The sequence below is a fragment of the Nuphar pumila genome, chromosome 12 (assembly GCF_984573655.1).
Source record: "Nuphar pumila chromosome 12, dmNupPumi1.hap1.1, whole genome shotgun sequence".
In the NCBI taxonomy this organism is placed as follows: Eukaryota; Viridiplantae; Streptophyta; class Magnoliopsida; order Nymphaeales; family Nymphaeaceae; genus Nuphar; species Nuphar pumila.
This window is the reverse complement of record NC_143260.1, coordinates 17,292,450-17,312,487: the sequence shown is the minus strand read 5'-3', so window position 1 is coordinate 17,312,487 and position 20,038 is coordinate 17,292,450. Positions and strand designations below refer to the sequence as shown.

General features: G+C 36.0%; 2 protein-coding genes across 2 annotated transcripts; both read right to left on the bottom strand.

Moving 5' to 3' along the window:
• Positions 1–325: 325 nt before the first annotated feature.
• LOC149820157 (uncharacterized) lies at positions 326–574 on the bottom strand. Its single transcript, XM_089981756.1, has one exon. The coding sequence runs from the start codon at positions 572–574 to the stop codon at positions 326–328; it is 249 nt and encodes an 82-aa protein (XP_089837882.1).
• Positions 575–9,425: 8,851 nt separating this feature from the next.
• Positions 9,426–13,423, bottom strand: LOC149820156 (peroxidase 43-like). Its single transcript, XM_089981755.1, has 6 exons — positions 13,347–13,423; positions 13,186–13,222; positions 11,395–11,526; positions 11,113–11,292; positions 10,819–10,984; positions 9,426–9,847 (listed from the first exon to the last, which is right to left on the bottom strand). Exons 1-6 carry the CDS (start codon positions 13,421–13,423, stop codon positions 9,426–9,428), a joined length of 1,014 nt encoding a protein of 337 aa, XP_089837881.1.
• Positions 13,424–20,038: the final 6,615 nt, after the last annotated feature.

The window sequence follows — 20,038 nt, the reverse complement described above, 5'->3', positions numbered from 1 at the left end:
TAAGAACCGGTCACACACACCAAGGTAAAAACTATTGCTATGTCCACCACAAAGTTTCACAGACCATCTTGTACGTACATATCGTAGACTGCACACAACATGAGAAAAGGAAAAAAAGAGAGGCTAGTCTTTGTCAAGCTATCTAAGCAGAGTAGTCATGATGCACTCTTGGATCCAGTGCCAGATCCATTTAAGAAAGACCAGAAGGAAAAAAACAAGAAGAAGAACATTAATCTTGCTTTGGTAGGGTAGATCCGTAGGAGGCGGAACTTAGTGATTTTTTGCATCAAGACAGTAGGGTAAAGAGGGCATTTGCAGGTGAGAGTTACTCTGCGGTACCAGTGACCCCGAGATCTTGCTTGCTCTCTTCCTTGCCTTCCCCAAAGACGGGAAGGCCTTCCCCTGCAGCATCCTTTACCGTGTCTTGCTCCTTCTCCACATGTATGTGCCCTTCATCCTCATGCTCCTTTGTTGACCTAACATCCAGCCTCGCCTTGTTCTCCCCTCCTTCCACAGACTCGTAGGTGGTCTTCGTAAAAGATAACTTTGGCTGTGCTCCTTGTGCACATGACATCCTCCTCTCACCTTCAAAAACCCTGCTTTTGTGACCCTCCACCTCTACAAGACGCCACTTTCACAGGAATCCCTCTCATTTTATAGAGTTGGGCCATTTTTTGAACAATGTAGTCATGGTGTATAATAGACACGTATGAGCGTGCGGCCACGTGGTTGCAGATGGTGCAGTTGAACTCGGAACAACGCGGCTGCTCATCTTGGCTGCCCATTATATTATGCAAAGCTTCACTCAGTTCTAGTGGAGAGGGTGGTGTATGTTCGCCCCCGATGATTCACTGAATCCCATGTCTGTGATCGGGGCTTTGAATGAGCACCACGTATACAAGCACATGAGGCTCGTATTCCCGTGTATGTTGACATAACTTTGCATCGGACTCTGGTGTTGTTGCAAAGACTTAAGTACCCTTTCTTGCTATTCTTCTCATAAAGTGATGGTTTGAGAAAATGACAAAAATGTTCTTCATTCAAAAAAGAAAAAACAAACAGTTCAAAAAAAGGATAAATATGTCCTCCATCCAAAAAGTCGAGGATAATGTTGACTCTTCAAAGTCTTTTTCTTCTTTCTCCGTTCAAAAAAAGGACAAACATGTTCTCCATCCAGAAAGTCGAGGATGATGTTGACTCTTCAAAGTCTTCTTCTTCTTTCTCCGTTCAAAAAAAAGACAAACATGTCCTCCATTCAGAAAGTCGAGGATGATGTTGACTCTTCAAAGTCTTCTTCTTTTTTCTCCGTAAAACACAATAAAACCCTCTCTCTCTAGAGAAGAAATCAAGGGAGGCAAAGAGTTCTCCCTGGAGAAGGCCATGAACATCAACCCTCTCACTCTCTCTCCCTTCTCTCTCTACTTCTGTGCACATCCAACAGACGATTCTACATTGCTTCATCAAACACCGACTGACCTGCACACTGACTGTAGCATCGTTCAACTTGAAGAGTTGTGGAGTCTGATTCAGAGTTTTTGCCCTTACAGGAGAAGAGTTTGGGGGCTCCTCCCAGCGTGGGTAGAATCGTTCAACTTGATTCGTTGTGGAGCCTGATTTAGAGTTTTTGCCCTTACAGGAGGGGGGTCCGAGGGCTCCCCCCCGGTGCGGATCCCGCTGCGCGGTCAGCGGGCGGGGGTCCAGGGGAAGGCGCCCCTGGCGGGGGGCTCGGGGGGCAGCGCCCTCCGGACCAAATTTTTTTGGGCCCTTCCGACAATGATTTGTAGTGTTATCGGGCTTTCCTACAACGATTTGTAGTATTTTCGGGTCTCCAACGAGCCCCACAACGATTTATAGTGTTATCCGACTTTTCAACAACGATTTGTAGTGTCTTCCGTAAATTGCTATAGCGATTTATAGTGTTTTTGGATCTCACTATAGCGATTTGTAGTGTCTTCCGCAAATCGCTATAGCGATTTATAGTGTTTTTGAATCTCACTATAACGATTTGTAGTGTCTTCCGCAAATCGCTATAGCGATTTATAGTGTTTTTGAATCTCACTATAGTGATTTGTAGTGTCTTCCGCAAATCGCTATAGCGATTTATAGTGTTATTCAGTAAGCAAATCGTTGTAAATCGCTACCCGAATTAGGACCAACTTGTCAGGGTCATATCTCCCTAACCGGAGGTCATATTCCAAATCCGTAAAAAATGGTGTCTTCGTTATTGAGTCTAGTTTATTCCTGTAAATTTTAAGCAATTTCTATTGCCATTTCATTCTCCATTTTAACTAAAAACTAAACCCTTATTATTTTGTGTTATTTGAGTTGCACAACACCATTCTCGCTTGACATCCACATCTTGATTTTGGCATGCTCCCTGTTGGATTTTTCATTGATTTCTTCCAACCTTGCTTGGAACAAACATATGTCTTTCTCACCACGACACCCAGTGCATTTTTTTTTGACCACGACACCCGGGACCCGTGCCGAGGGGGAGCCCCCGGACCCCCCTCCTGTAAGGGCAAAAACTCTAAATCAGGCTCCACAACGAATCAAGTTGAACGATGCTACCCACGCTGGGAGGAGCCTCCAAACACTTCTCCTGTAAGGGCAAAAACTCTGAATCAGGCTCCACAACGAATCAAGTTGAACGATGCTATCCACGTTGGGAGGAACCCCCAAACCCTCCTCCTATAAGGGTAAAAACTCTGAATCAGACACCACAACTCATCAAGTTGAATGATGCTACCCACGCTAGGAGAAGCCCTCAGACCCCCCTTCTGTAAGGGTAAAAACTCTGAATCAGACTCCACAACTCTTCAAGTTGAATGATGCTACCCACGCTAGGAGGAGCCCTCAGACCCCCCTTCTATAAGGGTAAAAACTCTGAATCAGACTCCACAACTCTTCAAGTTGAATGATGCTACTTACGTTGGGAGGAGCCCTCAGACCCCCTTTTCTGTAAGGGTAAAAACTTTGAATCAGATTCCACAAATCTTCAAGTTGAATGATGCTACCCACGTTGGGAGGAGCCCCCAGACCCCTCTCCTGTAAGGGTAAAAACTCTAAATCGGGATCTACAACTCATTTAGTTGAATGATGCTACCCACGCTGGGATGAGCTCCCAAACCCTCCTCCTGTAAGGGTAAAAACTCTGAATCAAGCTTCACAACAGTCAATGTGCAGGTCAGCCGGTGCTTGATGGAACAATGTAAGATCTTCTGTTGGATGTGCATAGAAGCAGAAATAGAATGGAGAGAGAGAGTGAGAGGGTTGATGTTCATGGCCTCCTCCAGAGGAGATTTCTTTCTCAGATAATCCTGCAGTGCAGAGACTGGGTCTTAAATAATCATCTTCGGGGCACTTAAGTCTTTACAACCACTCCTTTTCAAGAATCGTCATTTTTTTTGGCATCAATGCAGGAGAGGGTACTTAAGTTTTTGCAATCGCATCAAACTCCAACGCTAATTAATGCTGACAAACATGGAGATACGAGACACACATGCTTGCATACGTGGTGCTCTTTGGGACCCCCGAACATGAGATGTAGCTAACTGCCCTGTTCGGAGGGAGAACATATAACCTGCTTTGGTTCTAGTGAGATGGAGACATTGACTCATCAGAGATGGACGGTTCTCCACTGGCTAAGTTTCGACGTGTCAAGATTATATTAATTTGCTAGAAAACAAGGATGCAGTGCGGTAGATAAAGCGATACCGTCAGTTGACACCCAACAAAGCGGAAGCAGATCAGGTCATGCTGAACATGAGCGTTTTTGCTCATGCTAACATTGTGGCCGTCTGTTTGCATTTTAGATGAATACCACATAGTTTTGTCGACTTTTTAGCTTTTCAAAATACAAATAGGACGGCCACGATGTTGGCATGAGCAAAATGCTCATGTTCAGCATGACCTGATCTGCTTACCAACAAAGCAGAAGGTCGGGGGGTGCACATATAACCTGCCCCGGTGAAAAATACAATGGTCACTCCCCCTTTGCATAAAGCCATGAAACTGGTTGTCGTACCATTCTTGATTACCTTTTATATTACTGCTTTAAAAGTGCACCAACACCCCCATGCCTATGGCCCAACGATACATAAGCAGTAGCCGCTTGAAGGGATGCATGTTGCAACTCAACTGAACACAACTAGCCTTTGAATCGTGCACATAAAATAATGTTTCCACTACAAAATTACATTAAGGCCAACTGCTAAAAGAAAGCCCAAGAATGCTCCTACAAGAACCTCAATCTCTGTGTGGCCAACTGATTCTTTCAACATAACATACTTGTTAGGATGCTCCAATCCTTCACCATCGTTTGTAAGATTAGACCTGATCCCATCAGGCTTACATACACTGCTAGCCTGTTTGCTCAACATGGTAACTCTAGACTTCAATGCTTCAGACCCTTCATCAATTGCATCGGCTTCTTCGGCTACAGAGAAAACTGGAGTAGTTGTTTCTTCCAAAATCCCTGTCGATGTTGAACCAAATTCATCAGCATCAGCTACAGTATCTCCTCCTTCCAAGTAAGAGATTGGGTTGTTTTGGGTCCTAATCAGTTTGCTGTTTATCACCTTCGCATGAGTACCAACTTCCTTCATCACCCAATGCACATTGCCAAAAGCGACCCAGAAAAAAGCACTTAGCTAACGATTTTATATATTAGTAATGATAGGGTGCTCACGGAGCACCTACTCCCACCTAATAAAAGCTTCAAAATTTCAAAGATTTTAAGCATTTTTGTTGATCAGACCGTACAGATAGAATCATGTGATTATAATATACATACAGGTTTTTATGATCTTCAAAAATGGACGGCTCACAATGTACCAAAATTTTATGAATTAAAAAATCTTATTTTTATGTCTAAAAAAACCTTATCCAAAACATGATTTCTATCAAATAAACAATATTTTGAAAAGACAACTATGATTTCTAGTAGGTGAGAGTAGGTGTTCAAGGAGGACCTTAGCATTATTAGGGTTAATCAATATTAACCTGTTTAATATTTTTAAAATAATGATATTTTTAAAATACAAAGTTAATTTTTGAAGTAAAAAAAGTAACTTTGATAGCTTCATGAAAAGGTATTTGACTTTTCAATTTCCTTAAAATTCAAAAGACTCATAATGCTTAAAAAACTAACCTTGTATTTTAAAAAATATTATAATTTTAAAGGTGTTTTAGTTATTTTTATAAAGTTAAATTCATTTAATATTAAATACAATTAATTTAATATATATATATATATATATATATATATATATATATATATATATATATATATATATATATATATAAAGATTGATCAACCAAAAGAAAGTCTAAAAATGATGATCGAAGGACTCTCCGATCAAACCTTATATATTTATTTCTTAAAATTTATTAAGAGTTACATGAAAATTTTACACGTTTTATGAAAGGTATTTTTGCAAATAGATTCGGGCCTTATAGCTGCAATATAGTTTTTGTCTTGCCATTTTGCAAATCAGTCCCTGACTTTTCATTATCCCTTGCAAATCCGGCATGGAGGTTAACAGCTGTAAGCTTTACTGATGGTAACTGTTAAAAGACAGACAAAGTGATGATTCAACACGTACATAATGACCAGTTTGCAAAATGTGAATAAGGTAAGGACTAGTTTGCAAAAAAGTTAATAGACCAACAACTATTTGATGAAGGGCATTTTGGTAACCCATTTACCAAGGTCAGTATTTGACCATGGTCAAACTAACTTTAGTTGACAGAAGGACCGGTTTGTAATGACAATGAGAAAGGTGACGACTGATTTGCAAAATAACATTAAAGCAAAGCAGTGACTATTTCGCAAATTGGCTATAAGGCATATATCAATTTTCATAAAACACACATTTAAAATTTTATAATACAAAGTAGGATACCAATTTTTAGCATTTAAAATGCATTTAATTATTGAAACTTTCTAAATCTAAAATTTGTTTCTTACTAATAATTAAATGATAAAAGTCTAATTGATAAAAAAACTTGATCGTTAGAAAAGGATCATTGTTCGATCATGGTTGGTTATAGATTTTGGACCTTCTTTTGATTGGACGGCCTCCCTTATGTATATATAGAAAAATGAAAACCTACCCAAACCCTCCCAAACTTACCCACCACATGTTTTATTGGATTTTCTTGTATTTTTTTCAAAATTCCAACCGTATAGATGTGATCTATATGATTGTTTTTGTAGCAATCAGTTCTTGGATCATTTAATTATGATGTGTGGATAGGTTTTATAAGTTTCAAAAATCAATGACATATAATTTTTATAAAATTTTGAGGCTCCAAATATCATTTTTTTATCCAAAATTCATGATCCAAGTAACGATTTTTAGTAAATCAATTGTGTTGAATACATATATATGATCAGAATAAAAAAAACCACCAAAAATTATCCATTGAGTAGGTTTGAGACCATTATCCATTTGGGAGGCATATATATATATATATATATATATATATATATATATAGAGGAGAGAGAGAAAAAAGAGCAACTTCCTACTCTAATCCATGCCTATCGAGCAACTGTTTTTTTGCTCAAATCTAATCATACAAATGTGTTCTACATTCTTGATTTTATAGAAATGGTGTTAAAACCCGAACTCCCAAAGATGATGATTTTACAAAAGGGCCTTGAGTGGGCAATAAGAGCATGTCTTAAACACAAATGTGTAAAAAAAATGAGGAACATGCAACAATGAGAGAGAGACGTCTCTCATTAACAATTGCAAAGGGATGTATGAGGTAGATAGAGGGTCGATGATAAAGGAGAGAAAAAAAGGCATTACCTCATAGTCAATGATGGACCCTCATAAAATAAGAATAAGAACAAAGAACAAAGAACAAAGAACAAAGAACAAAGAACGAAGAACAAAGAACAAAGACCAAAGACCAAAGAACAAAGAACAAAGCTTAAAAAAAAACTCTAAATAAACTCCTCTGGATACATCTATATATAGATTTACAAGAATAAAAAAGGATAAAAATGCATAGTTTTTACCCAAGAAAGGACTCTAGGGGGCATCTCACCTTCTCTCTTTAGATTTATTTTTACTAATCTTCTAATTTAAGGTACATGTTTCTCTCTTTTTCTGATAAAATAAGGGTCTAGTATATCTTAAATCATGTGGATTTAGGGCAAATCATATCTGAAAATTTCTGCAAGCATATTTCATGTATTTTTGATGTTCTTGATGCTTAAATCTATGTTTTTATATCCATGAACATGTCTAATTTTTTTTGCATGCATATTTCATATATTTTTTATATTTTTGATATTTAAATTCATGTTTTTGTATCTATGAATATGTCTGAAAATTTTTGCATGTATATTCTGTGTATTTTTTATGTTCTTGATGCTTAAATCCATATTTTTGTGTCTATAAACATGTTTGAAAATTTTTGCTTGTATATTCAATGTATTTTTTATGTTCTTGATGCTTAAATTCATGTTGTGTCTACGAGCAAGTCTAAATTTTTTTGCATATATATTTTATGTATTTTTTGTGTGTTTTTAACGCTTAAATCCATATTTTTACACTTATAAATATGTCTGAAAATTTATGCATGCATATCATGGTAAAATACAAATCATGGTAAACCACTAATGCTAAACCACGTGCATAAATTTACATGCAGTAATTTTAATATTATATAGTTATTTTCATCTTTAGCTTTCCTTTCTTAAAAAGAATAAAAATGATTTTAGTAAGTGTCTCACCCTTTGTAAAGTTGTTTGAATTCGTCAGAAGTCAATCTTGAAAAGGAAAGTACGTGATCATCCTAACCTACATGAGGATAAGAGCACCACCAAGAGTTATCCATCCACGATAGGACGGAGAACGAGAGAACCCAGCCGGTTTGCTAAACTGCTTGACATAGGCTGCTGAGGGTGGTTTCTCCGTGTAACCAAATAGCCAAAATGCCCGTCACCTTGTGTTGGGACGTTGCAGGTTCAAAACCCAATGGTTAAGTTGTATAACTGGTAGGGGACTGCCTAACCTCAGCTTGCCTTTAAAAAAAAAGGTAAAACCCAAAATGCCCTCTATACTGATTTCTTTACTGAACGATCATGACTTTAGTTATTTGATCAGAAAGTGGAGAACAATGTTGCTTTACAATTCAGACGGGCATTTGAAATGCATTCATATAAAAGCAGGGGACTCTATGTAATTAATCCAAATATTGGGCAGCTTTATGCAAATAGCTGGTAAGTTACGCAGCTTTTTGTAATTGCTCGTATATGGGCCCGGTTGGTCTAGTTGATTGAAAACTTAGCCAAGGAAAAGTTATTTTTAAGTAATTATGCATATTTTCAAATGTAATATATGAACTGTCATCAGGGCCGTACCTGTGTTTTATGGGGCGTGAGGCGGAGGGAAAAAATGAGCCCCCTATTAATAGCAGGAGTTCTGGGGCAGGGCTTCGAAATTTTTTGAGCCCCTATTAAAAATGGGCTTCCTAAAAATAATCCCCTTATTAATAGTAGGAGTTTGGGGGCAGTTTTTTGATCCTCCTATTAATAATAAGAGTTTGAGGGCCGCGCCTCCAATTTTTTTGAGGCTCTTAAAAATTATTTTTTTGCTGTTTTTGGTCTATGTTAAAAATGGAATCCCTATTAAAAATGGGCTCCTAAATTTTTTTTTTGGCCGAGGGGCCCTGAGGCCCAAGTCTCATTGGCCTCTTGACAGGTCCGGCTCTGACTGTCATTAGTTAGGATAATGAATGTCATAGGGGATACTCCAACTTATCCACGTGTCCTGTCCTCTTATGCACTGTTCTTAAATGAAAATTACACTAATAATAACTAGAGCTATCAACGGTTGGGTACCCGACCTATCAGGGGGTACCCAAACCGCCCAAATAACAATTTGTCAGGTTTAGGTTTTTTCATATCACAAAAATAAAATCCCAAACCCGGATTGTATAATTTCAGAAGTTTACATCGGATCAGATGCACAGCATAAAAAACTAGATCAAGTCAAGTACCAGCAAAAAATCATAACCCGAACCAGGCCTGCATATTGCTCAGGTCGGGTTGATGTTCGGCACTTTTTACATCCATAGTCAGAAATTCTGGATACTGACCCAACCCATTGACTGCCCTCATATGAACGTGTCTCTCGTGTCTTTTGAAGCGTGTCCTTGTGACACAGCCAATGATAAATTTGAAAACCGGTTGCAAAAACGGGGTTCAGCATTACACAAAAGTTACTTCAGGTTGGTGCAGTATGTTCAAACATGCATATCTCCTCATTTTATTCTCAAACCCACATGAATTACATTCTATGACCAAAAGGGCCACTTTTATTCTTTCATTTATGCAAAATACCCCTTACAATGACACGAGTAGGAAAACTGTACGTATGCCCCCCACCAGAAGAAAGGTAAGATATCAATTGAATCTGGAACACACTCTCCTAATTTCACCCTGAGTTCCGGTTTTCACCCCGATCCGACCCATTTTGACCATTGCGTTTGCAAAATCGGTTTCGAACGACGGGCCAATGATCCCACCGAGGAGCCCCAAATACGAGTCCACGAACCTTTGAGTGGAGGGGTCCTTATAGAGCTGCGCATCAGATTTTAAAACCGCAAACCCGGTTCTTATATTTTGGAGAATGCTCTTGTCGAACACGGTCTGGCTTCCCCGGTCCAAGGCTAGCCTGACGTTTACGTTGCCGTTCCGTGGGCATGTCGCTTGAAGTTCATGCAGGAATAACGGATCTATGGATGGGTCGGACCTTCCATTGGGAGTGAATCCATACAGGCGTTTTATCATAAAGAAGCATGCGGTCGTGCCTATGGTATGTGCCCCTGCCAAGTTTAACAAATTCCCCAACAGTAAGGACTTGAATGAAATTTTGAGTATGACAAATAAACTTCTCTTCCTAAAAATTGTCTTTTTGTTTTTATATTTACCCCAAGAAACCACCCGCCAAAACTTACGGTCGTTGTCCTGGCAGCATAAAATTTTGCATCCCTTACCCCCCAGGTGTCACTGGCTTTGGCTTGAGCAAAAGTTGACACCCATGAGATTTGATTCTAAATCACAAGCCTAGCTCTAGCGGCCTAGGTCTCATCCCACTATGCCAACACCTTTGGGGCCTAAAAATTGTCCTTAACTTTCTCTAGTTTCAAGAAACTGCAAAATAGGCCTTTGTTTTTACTGGTCCGACTAATAATGAATATTAATAGGGCCTGCATGATGGGCACTTTGCAAAAATTACAGGTGGAAGTAGTAATCTTAAAAATTTTGAGGCACCTTGATTTTGTTTTTTTTGGTTTTAAATGAATTAGGGAGACCGCTTGTAGTTATAACTGTCTTATAATTGGTTTTTTTGGTTAATTACTGCAAAAATTCAGTCATGATATAGAATTCATCGTGGTTGAAATGATTGCTTGCAGTTGTCAGCTGTAAAAAATTTTACATTGTCATTCACTATTCCTTGAATTCATCTTGGTTGTACAGAATGTAATTTGCAGCTGTCAGCTTTGACATTTTACATTGCCATTCATTATTCCCCTGAATTTATAGCATTCCTCTTGGTTGCAGCGAATGTGATTTCTAGTTACTTTTCTGTCAAAAACATAATTTGCAGTTACTTGTTAGCTGTGAAATTTTACTTTGTTATTCACTATTCCCTTGAATCTAAAAAAAGAAAACAAATTTCAACCATTTATCCTGTAAATATCTCTTAGTATATGATTATTAGTGTTAGCGTTATTATCATACTTTAACTGTAGTTTATTAGTTAATGTAGAGTAGGATGGTATCAGCTACTTACCTCCACTCAAAAGAACCAGGTCTGAAGCAGAAAGCCCTTTTGCTTTAAACTTTGCTTTGAGCACATTGATAGGATCATCAACTTCTGGCATGTTGTTCGCATCAGAAATCGCAGAAATACGGCCATCTCTTCTGCCTGTTTCAATCTGATAATTTGGTCCTCCACTCTACAAGAAATGAAAATTCTCTTAAGCTTTCAAATGTACAAAAAATATGCGTTAATAGTGCTGCCAATGATCATGTATCAAAAAGCAATGTTTACTGTGAAATGACCATATGAAATTATGTTATTTACCAATGCAACAGAGTCTCTTGCCACCATTGCCACTATATCAGAGCAGGAAACAACACCAGGGCACACCTGCTCCAGCTGAGCTTTCACACTGCCAATTATTTCGAATCCTCTTAAGCCCGCGTGAGAGGGGTTATTTTTCTCAGCCGTCGGCCCATCAATCAGAACTGAGCCATCACATCCCTAGAAACAAATCAATTAATCCGCAAAGAGTTGTTTAGCTCACGCAGTCTCAACAATATGTCAACAGAATCAAGACATTAAAAAAAAAAAAAGCAAGCATACCTGAACGAAGCAGTCATGGAATTGGATCCGGAGCAAAGAAGCAGCTATGGTCTGATCGGCAGCAACGGCCGATTGAACAACGGAAGCGACGATGGACTCTGCAACAGGGCACGTCGAGGCGTAGAAACCTACCTGAAGTGCTCCCCATGAAAATTTTAGCAGTAAACTAACAGACAAGAGAAGGATTGTAGCTATTCTAGCCATTAAAGAAAGCAGCAATTAAGGAAGATGAACAATGAGAGCAAATTGGTGCAACTCCTTATATATACATGAGATGTAAATAGCAGTAAAGAATGTTATCTTTTGTATTGTTGCTCCAATCATTGCAAGTTGCACAAAGGGTTGGCTTTGGATGCACTTGTTTGGTGGCATTTTTCTGGTAATGGGTGGTTTTTTTATATTGAACATGAAGGCTACTAGACAATGAATGCCTGTAAACGTTATCTCACTATTTTTGAAGATAAATGCAAATATGAAACCCGTTGGGTAATCAATATGGTCAACTCGGAAAGCTGCTGCAATGTTGCAGTTTCTGAAAAAAGCGAAACGATGTTAAGTTTGCTTCTGATATCAAGTTTTATTAGCTTTTGCCACGATGACGTTATAGCAAAAAAAGGGCACTTTTTCCACAGCGAACGGCCATTGCCGCTAAGTTAACCATATATATACAGCAAAAAAGGGCACTTTTTCCACAGTGAACGGTCATTGCTGCTAAGTTGTTAATCATATATATACAGCAACAAAGGGCTCTTCTCCACAGTGAATGGTCATTGCTTCTAAGTTGTTGACCATATATATACAGCAAAAAAGGGCTCTCCACAGTGAATGGTCATTGCTGCTAAGCTGTTGATATATAGGAAGGGTGAACCGTCCAACCAAAAGAAGATCTAAAATCCACAATAAAAAACGTTCAGACGGCTTCCCTTCTTCAATGTATGAGCATCTCATTGATCCGACCTCATATAATTATTAGCTCAATGCATTTAAAATAAAGTATTCTGGACCGTTCATTTTTAGCACTTAAAAAACACATTTAATTAATAATCCAAAACATGTCGCTCATTAAGTGAATGATAAAAATCCAATATATAAAGTCCAATCAATGAAAAAATCGATTATTAGAGAAAAAACGCTGTTAATTATCATCGGTTGTAAATTTTCTATCTTTTTTGGTTGAACGGTTCTTTTTCATATATATATATATACCAACTCTCTTCTTTTATCCTTACCTCTAGCCTCTAGGTAATGCTTTTGAGGGTTTTCAATACACTTTATCTCACCTAGGTGAAAAGGAAAGCATATGAATGCATGCATCTTGCTTTATACATGTTTTGGGCAGTGAGTTGATCATGAAAAGCAAGGGGCCTAGTTAGGTCTGGATCCACATTTGACAAGTTTGGGCAGTGCAGCCAGCTTAGACCTGATCAGATGCTGACAAGGGTCAAGCCAAAGGAAGGCTCGACTACAACCGTATTCAATAAGGTTGGTAAAAAAAAAGAAATTTGGAGTTCTAGCTTATTAAGCAGGGATCCAGGCTCAATACTTGTGGATATGGATTTGATTAGAGGGCTAATATGGATTAAAATTGGACCTGCAACAGCTGCGTCTAACCTTTTTGCAGCCTAGAGATGCCTGTGGCACACAATTGTGTGTATTTATGGGATGTCACATCCATCAAATGTAACATGTGAAAAAGTAGCAATAATCCTCTTCTTTTGTGACTTTGGCAACTGTGTCATATTTGGTTTTAATGGGGATAGTTGGTACCAATCACTTATAGGTGCATCTTACCTGTTCATGAATAAGGCCCATGTGTTCCCGATGCCATCTGTAAAGCAGGAAGAGTCATCACCCAAAAGCTAAAAGCTTATCAACTTTTTAAGTTAACTCTCGTCGATATCATATAGTGATGATACTCCCTCCAGTCCAACATACTAGACTAGCTAGAGCACCGTACTATGAAGGGTTCCATCATGTTAGATTTCACGGTGGTAGTTGGCACCACCACACCATCTCTGCCTCTTTCCATCATCGCTGGACTGAGCTCGACTCTCTGTCCCTCTCTGCCATTTTCTCTGTCTTTCTCTGCCGTTTTCAGCTCACGTCGCCATTCAACAGCTACCGAGTTTATGTTTTGTCAAGATGATGAACTACTAGATATGTGCCTGTTAATATCAACTGAACTGTTGTTATCACAAATATTACCGGATATATAAAAAGACAGCCATTCTGATAAAGCATGAGGGGGAAATGAGAGGGAGTGAGAAAGAGAGAGCAAATATGGAATGAGAGTGAAAGTGTTAATGGGGATACTTGTAAGAAGAAAGAAGTGAAGAAGGTGACACTTAGAAAGGTGATGGCAAGTGCAGGGGAATAGGGGGAGAAAACCATGGGTGAACAAGAAAGCCATGCGTGAGTTTTGGGTTTGGATATTGAATCTGCGTTAGATTCAAATTGTGATTCAATCCAGGTCAAAACTAGAACTGGTTTGGTTAGGATCTAGTTTTACCAACTAGATTTTACTGTAGTTAATGTAACTAGATCTTAAAACAACTCTCCCACGTAACTCTCAAAAAAAGAATTCACCCACTTGCCAATAAGTCAAAAGTTAATGACATGCATGCCCCTGAGTTGGTTAACATAAGTTTGGATGATTATGGCCCTCGGGTCATAACCGTCCCTGTAACTTTTCAAAAATAACTATTTTACCTCCAAAACTTATCGGGAACGCTTTGAACTCATTTCAACTTCATTTTTAAATTGTTCTCAAAATTTTGATACGAACGCAACCACAAACACAAAAGTAATGAAAATAAGACTAAATTTTCATAATATTTTACTTAAAAAATTTCGATATTACAATCACTGTTCCATGAATCAGTTTATATCATTCAGCAATTAAATAAATTGTTTATAAAACAAGTTATAATAATAATAATCAATTATTCAAAGAAAAGTCCCTCAAGATTCAAATAGTTGGTTCACATGATACCATTGCAGCATTATGCAACCGTTTCAACTCGTTCACTCATTACCTATATGTATATAAAATATTGAGGGTCAAACTTCAACCAGTCTTAATAAAAAACATGGTAAAAAGGCATGTATCCATAGTACTAAGCATACATGTACATGTAATTAACATTTTTTCATAACATATTCAACGCAATTTAGCAATCATCATGCATTCACATGAATCACTACAATACTTAAACTCATATAACGTATTACCATAACATATCATTAATTAAACAACATCATCAAGTACATGCTTTCAACCCATATATGATATAAATGCAATGAAATAATAAAAAATTATACCTACGCAACTAATGTGTTGCTTACCAACCCAATCGAGTAAGCAAAGGGTATCTCATAAACACATATGAGACCACTCAGATGTTTATTATGTTATGTATTTTAATTTTCTTGAGTGACTAACTGAGTCGGGTGCCCATAGGAGCGGTCCACGACCGAGAGAAGCTCTCCCAATAATGCAAACCAAACAAGATCGATCATACACTTCTATAAAAGACATGAACATACCACCTTACACAAAATTAGTAGTCTGATCCCTTAACTTTGAGGTCTGAACACCAACCGATCTATTGTCACTCGAAGCATTATAATATCTCAATGGTCCATAGGAGTTTTGTATAACATGCATGTATAACATCGTGAGCATAGCATCACCACATATTGCATATTAAAAATTATTATTCATTCATAACATCACAAGCTTGTTATAATCACATGCTTTATCTTGTAACATATATGCATGTATAACCTTGTGAGCATATCATGATGCACATTATAGTTTATGCAACCCATTATAACAAAAATTTTAGTGTAGTATTCAACAATTATTTACAAGTGTTGGCATATTTGCCCAACCTCGATAGGCGCACATACAGTACACCTACAGGTCATGTACCCATCTGATTCACCTCTGAAACTAAGCCATGTCCAACTAGTTTATTTTCTATATCATGACATGCTTTCAAGACCAAGTTCTAATTTTGAAACTGCATAGACAAAATTTCTTAGTTAGTAAAAAACAAGCCATAACTTGTGAAAAATGAATTTAAATCTAGAATTTTTAGTGTAGATGCACATACGTATTAGTTGCCTATAAGAAGAAAGTTAGATTCAAACTCATTATAGATTAGGGAATAATACATCGGTAAGTGAAGCCTATTTTCTGTTCACAAAACGGACCTGTTCAGTTCGATTTTTCTGAAGAAACATCAGCTAATGAATTTATAAAATGGTGTCAATTCTATAATTTTTATAGTAGTTAGCATGGTGTGTCTAACACAAGATCAAAGAGAAATCAAGTGTAAATTTCATACCAGCGGTGAATTAAAAGTCATGTACTATAGTCTATTTCTGTTCTTGGATAACCTTTGTTCCAAAAATTTTAGGTTCTAGAACAAACTTTCAAGATTTTTAATTCTCAAACCGTAATGAATTAGTGCATAAATCTTTTATCACGTGTTCTACAATATATAAACTAACACATACGAAAATATTGATCGTACATCTTAAACAGTTTGAGAGAAATAAAAATTACCAAAACATGCAGCCTAAACAAAAATTCTATCAGGATAGAAATTTTTTACTGACTTATAAAGGTCATATCTCCCAACACGAAACACAAATGAGCCCAATTTTTTTTATTTGATCTTACATGTCTGAAACATCTTTTTAAAATTTGAGAATTTTTAAGTTCACCATTTTAGAGAACCATAAATTTCTTTAAAACTGGTTGGAACATAAATAATAGGACAACGTGCATTTTTAAATAGCACATAAAAAATTTCATGTTTTTCATAAAGAAAATACTAAAAACATGCATCTTATGATTTTGATTGAACATAAAACACATTATATACATGCATGTATACATCTAAGCATGATGAAAACACAGAGACCAACTCATAACATGAATCAAACACATAATCAAGAGTCTTATATAGCCGATTTTTCAAAAGAAAGCATATATTAACCAAAAATCAATTTTCACATAAATGGATTATATTTTCTTTGAATTTTAAAATCAGTCAACCACAATTAGTATAAGATTTAACATGGATATAAAATTTAATACATAAAATAATTCATAAATCACATAGAAACTCAATTTTCCCATAAAAAGGCTCCTATGAACCAAAAAACAGTTTTCTTGTATATACATTTTATTTTTATGAAGATTAAATCGGTCATGTACTTCTAATATTAGTTTAATCATATAACTAACAGAATACATGCTGATTATATTTATATCCAACACCAAACATAATTTAAGATTCATCTAAAACTATTTAAAAAAACAACTTGATTTAGGCCACTTTTTTAAAACCATTTTTTCTCAAAAATCCTATTGGAGTTCTTTAAAACCCACCAAAAACTTTATGTTTCAGCCATTGATGTGACTCATTTGGCAAGTGAATGGCATTGAAAGTTTTTGTGGGGCCCCTCTATGTGAGGACCATTCTTTTTGAATGGTTTTGGGTGCCCTACATCTTGACAATAGAGGGCACTTGGGTTTCCTTTCAAGGTAGACATAGTATCAAACACTACCAACTCAGCTAAAGACTTCTATTATAACTTTATTATTTCATTAGTAAAAAAAAAACTACAAAGATTGGCTGGCACAAGAGAAACATGAACTAGATCTAAATTAGTTTATACTGATATGTTTAAATTAAAGTAAAAAAAAAATTGTTTGGTGTGGTTATTAGGATGGGATACTCAAACTTATAATATCCTCTTGATTAGCTGAAAATAAACTAGATACTATAACTAGGAGTGTGCCATTTAATTGTATTTTCTTGATTTTGAAAATATGGGTTGTGCACCCTTGAAACTATGAAAGATTGAATTTGAGAAGCAACAAGAAAATTCAGGGGAGTGAAAATCTTTAATAAGAATACTTTTCAGAAGAAAGAAATCATAACACCATATCAGTCTAAAATCTAATTAAGAAAAAAAACACCATTCTTGTTGTTGAATGCAACCAAAAATCCATACCAGAATTCAAATATGTCATGAATGTTGCATTGTTTATTTTGTATTACTGACTACACTAAGATTAAGAATTAGAGATACATAAGCTGAAGCTTCAGAGTAGACACTCAACAAACTCTTCCATTAGCAGAACCAATTCGTAAGCCTAATGTAATAACTGCAAATTTTAAAATGTTAAATAAATTTATATGGATCTTTTAACGGATCTGAATATTATTCAAATGATTTTTTTTAGCAAATCTGGATATTAATTTAGATCCATATTTCAAGGACATGCTTGTAAATATTTATATTGTCCAAAAACAAAATGGTAATTTCACAATCAAAGATATATTCTAAGAAATAATTAAATTGTCCAACGGTAAAATAGTAATTTACCATTCCAAAGGCACATTGTGGTAAATACTTAAACTATAAAAGGGTAAGATAATATTTTTCATACTCAAGTGGCAACTAGGTTAAGTGAAATTGGATCGAGGGTATTTTGGTATATTTTAAGGAGGTTCTTTTAAAATTTTGATAATTTAAGAGTTTTTTTAAAATATAAGGCATGATTTTCGAAAAAACAACATCCAAAATAAGTGGAAGGTCATGGTTTTCAAAAACCATGTTTCCTTCTCTCTCCTCTTTGGTGTTAACACCCAGAAAGAAGGAAGAGGGGCGATTTTCACCATGTGCCAACATGTGGCAAGGAGAGGGTGAGTCACCCTCTCCCCTTCCATTTTGTAGGCCCACCCACTCCCCTATAAATACCACAAGGGGGTGTCTCTCTCCCTCATCCCACTTGCCCCCTCCTATTTCTCCTTCTAGTTCTCTCTCTCCCAATTTCCCTTTTCCTTCCCTTTTTTTTCTTTTTCTCTCTAAAGCCCAAACCTGCTCTCCTGAAATTTCTTTTCTCCATTTTGGGATTTTTTGAAATATCAGAAAATATATATTCTAAATTATATTATAGTTCAAAAATTATTTAAAAATTTGAACACCTACTTTATTTTTTAGCAATAATGTATATGAATTTACTGAAATTTGAACAACATATGGTCTATTTTAATTTGAAAAATGCATAAATTATTTTAAAAATTTTGTCAAAACTTTTTCTGTATCAAGTTATAAATAGAAATTTTAACCAGAACCTACATTATAGTAAGTTATAATATCTAAAAATTTTGTCAGATTCTACTTTATAACAAGTCATAATTTTTGAAAATTTTGCCAAAACCTAATAACAAGTCATAATTTCTAAAATTTTTGCCAGAACCTACTTTATAACAATTCATTATTTCTAAAAATTTGGGCAAAACCTACTTTATATCAAGTCATAATTTTTGAAAATTTTTCCATAATCATCGCATAAATTTATACGGTGGACTAGATGAGTTCTAAAAATTCATACTTGATTTCGTCAAACTTTCAGCAGTGCTTCTTCGGTGCTATCTCAAAACTGCCGCAAAATTAGGCAGAACCTCTGTTGGCCAAGCTCCAAGGGCCAAATTTGTTTGGGCAGGACTAACCCAAGCAAACTAAAATGGTAGAAAGGTAGTGGTAAGGGTTACAAAACTTTCTACTGGAGTAGATCGAAAAAATACCAGAGTCTAAAGAGAAACTTTTACATATTTGTGTTTCAAAGCATTTAAAAAAAAACAAAAGTGAACACGGTTTCATTCATTTAGTCGTTAAACAAAATGAAACAATATTTGATTGAGCCGTTAAACAAAATGAACAATGTTTGTTTCTGTCATTAAACAAAATGAAACAGTGTTTGATTCAGCCATTAAACAAAAGGGTACACTATACTTAACGAAAAACACACCGTTGATGGTTCAACAACGATGAAATGCCTTCAATGAATAGTTGGCAGAAATACTTGGCGAAAATAGTTGCCGAAAGGAAAGCAAGTTGGGGATCTAGTTGGAGACAAAAGACAAAAAAAAACCTAGATCATGCAAAAATAATCAAGTCGGGGACTACAGTGGATTTATATATGATTCGAGAAAATATTTCACAACAAATAAGCAATATCCCATATGTATCATACTTTCGTAAATAATTAAGTATGATATTTGCAATATAAGACGATTTACAAATTACGTTATACGAGAACATGTAGTATAGCGAATAAGATATTTGTCAGTTTAGTGGGGTTTCGCAAAATAAAACAATGTTATAAATTTATGCGATATTGTGTTGTATATGTGAATAAGTAAGATATTTATAAATTTGGTGGTAAGTGATAAGTGCACTTTTGCACAAAATTATGTAATTTTGAGAAGTATATGCAAAAAAATATGATATTTGTGAATTTAGTGGTAAGTGAAGTTTCACACATATATTTTTGCGATTTCATGAAATATATGCGAAAGAATATGATATTTGCAATTTTGGTGGTTTCAATTTCACATAAATTTTGCAAATAAATTTATGAGTTCGTGAGGTCTAAATTCGCATAAAAAAACTGCAATTATGGATTTAAGTAGGTGTTGAACATATTCGACAAATAATATAATTTTATTGCAAAAATGCCTAGATTCACAATTATGAAGGGTAAAAGTGTCCTAACAATGCTGAACATTTACGATTTTGAACATCGAGATAATATAAAAAATTGTAAGGTTTTTAA

Bases quoted from the DNA above. Each gene is read 5' to 3' on its own strand.
- LOC149820156 (XM_089981755.1), bottom strand. From the start codon at position 13,423: ATGGAAAGAGGCAGAGATGGTGTGGTGGTGCCAACTACCACCGTGAAA. The intron at 13,223-13,346 runs GTGCTCTAGCTA...CCTGCTTTACAG, and splicing joins ATGGAACCCTTCATAGTACG to ATGGCATCGGGAACACATGG. The intron at 10,985-11,112 runs GTAAATAACATA...CATTTCTTGTAG, and splicing joins CAAGAGACTCTGTTGCATTG to AGTGGAGGACCAAATTATCA.
- LOC149820157 (XM_089981756.1), bottom strand. From the start codon at position 574: ATGTCATGTGCACAAGGAGCACAGCCAAAGTTATCTTTTACGAAGACC.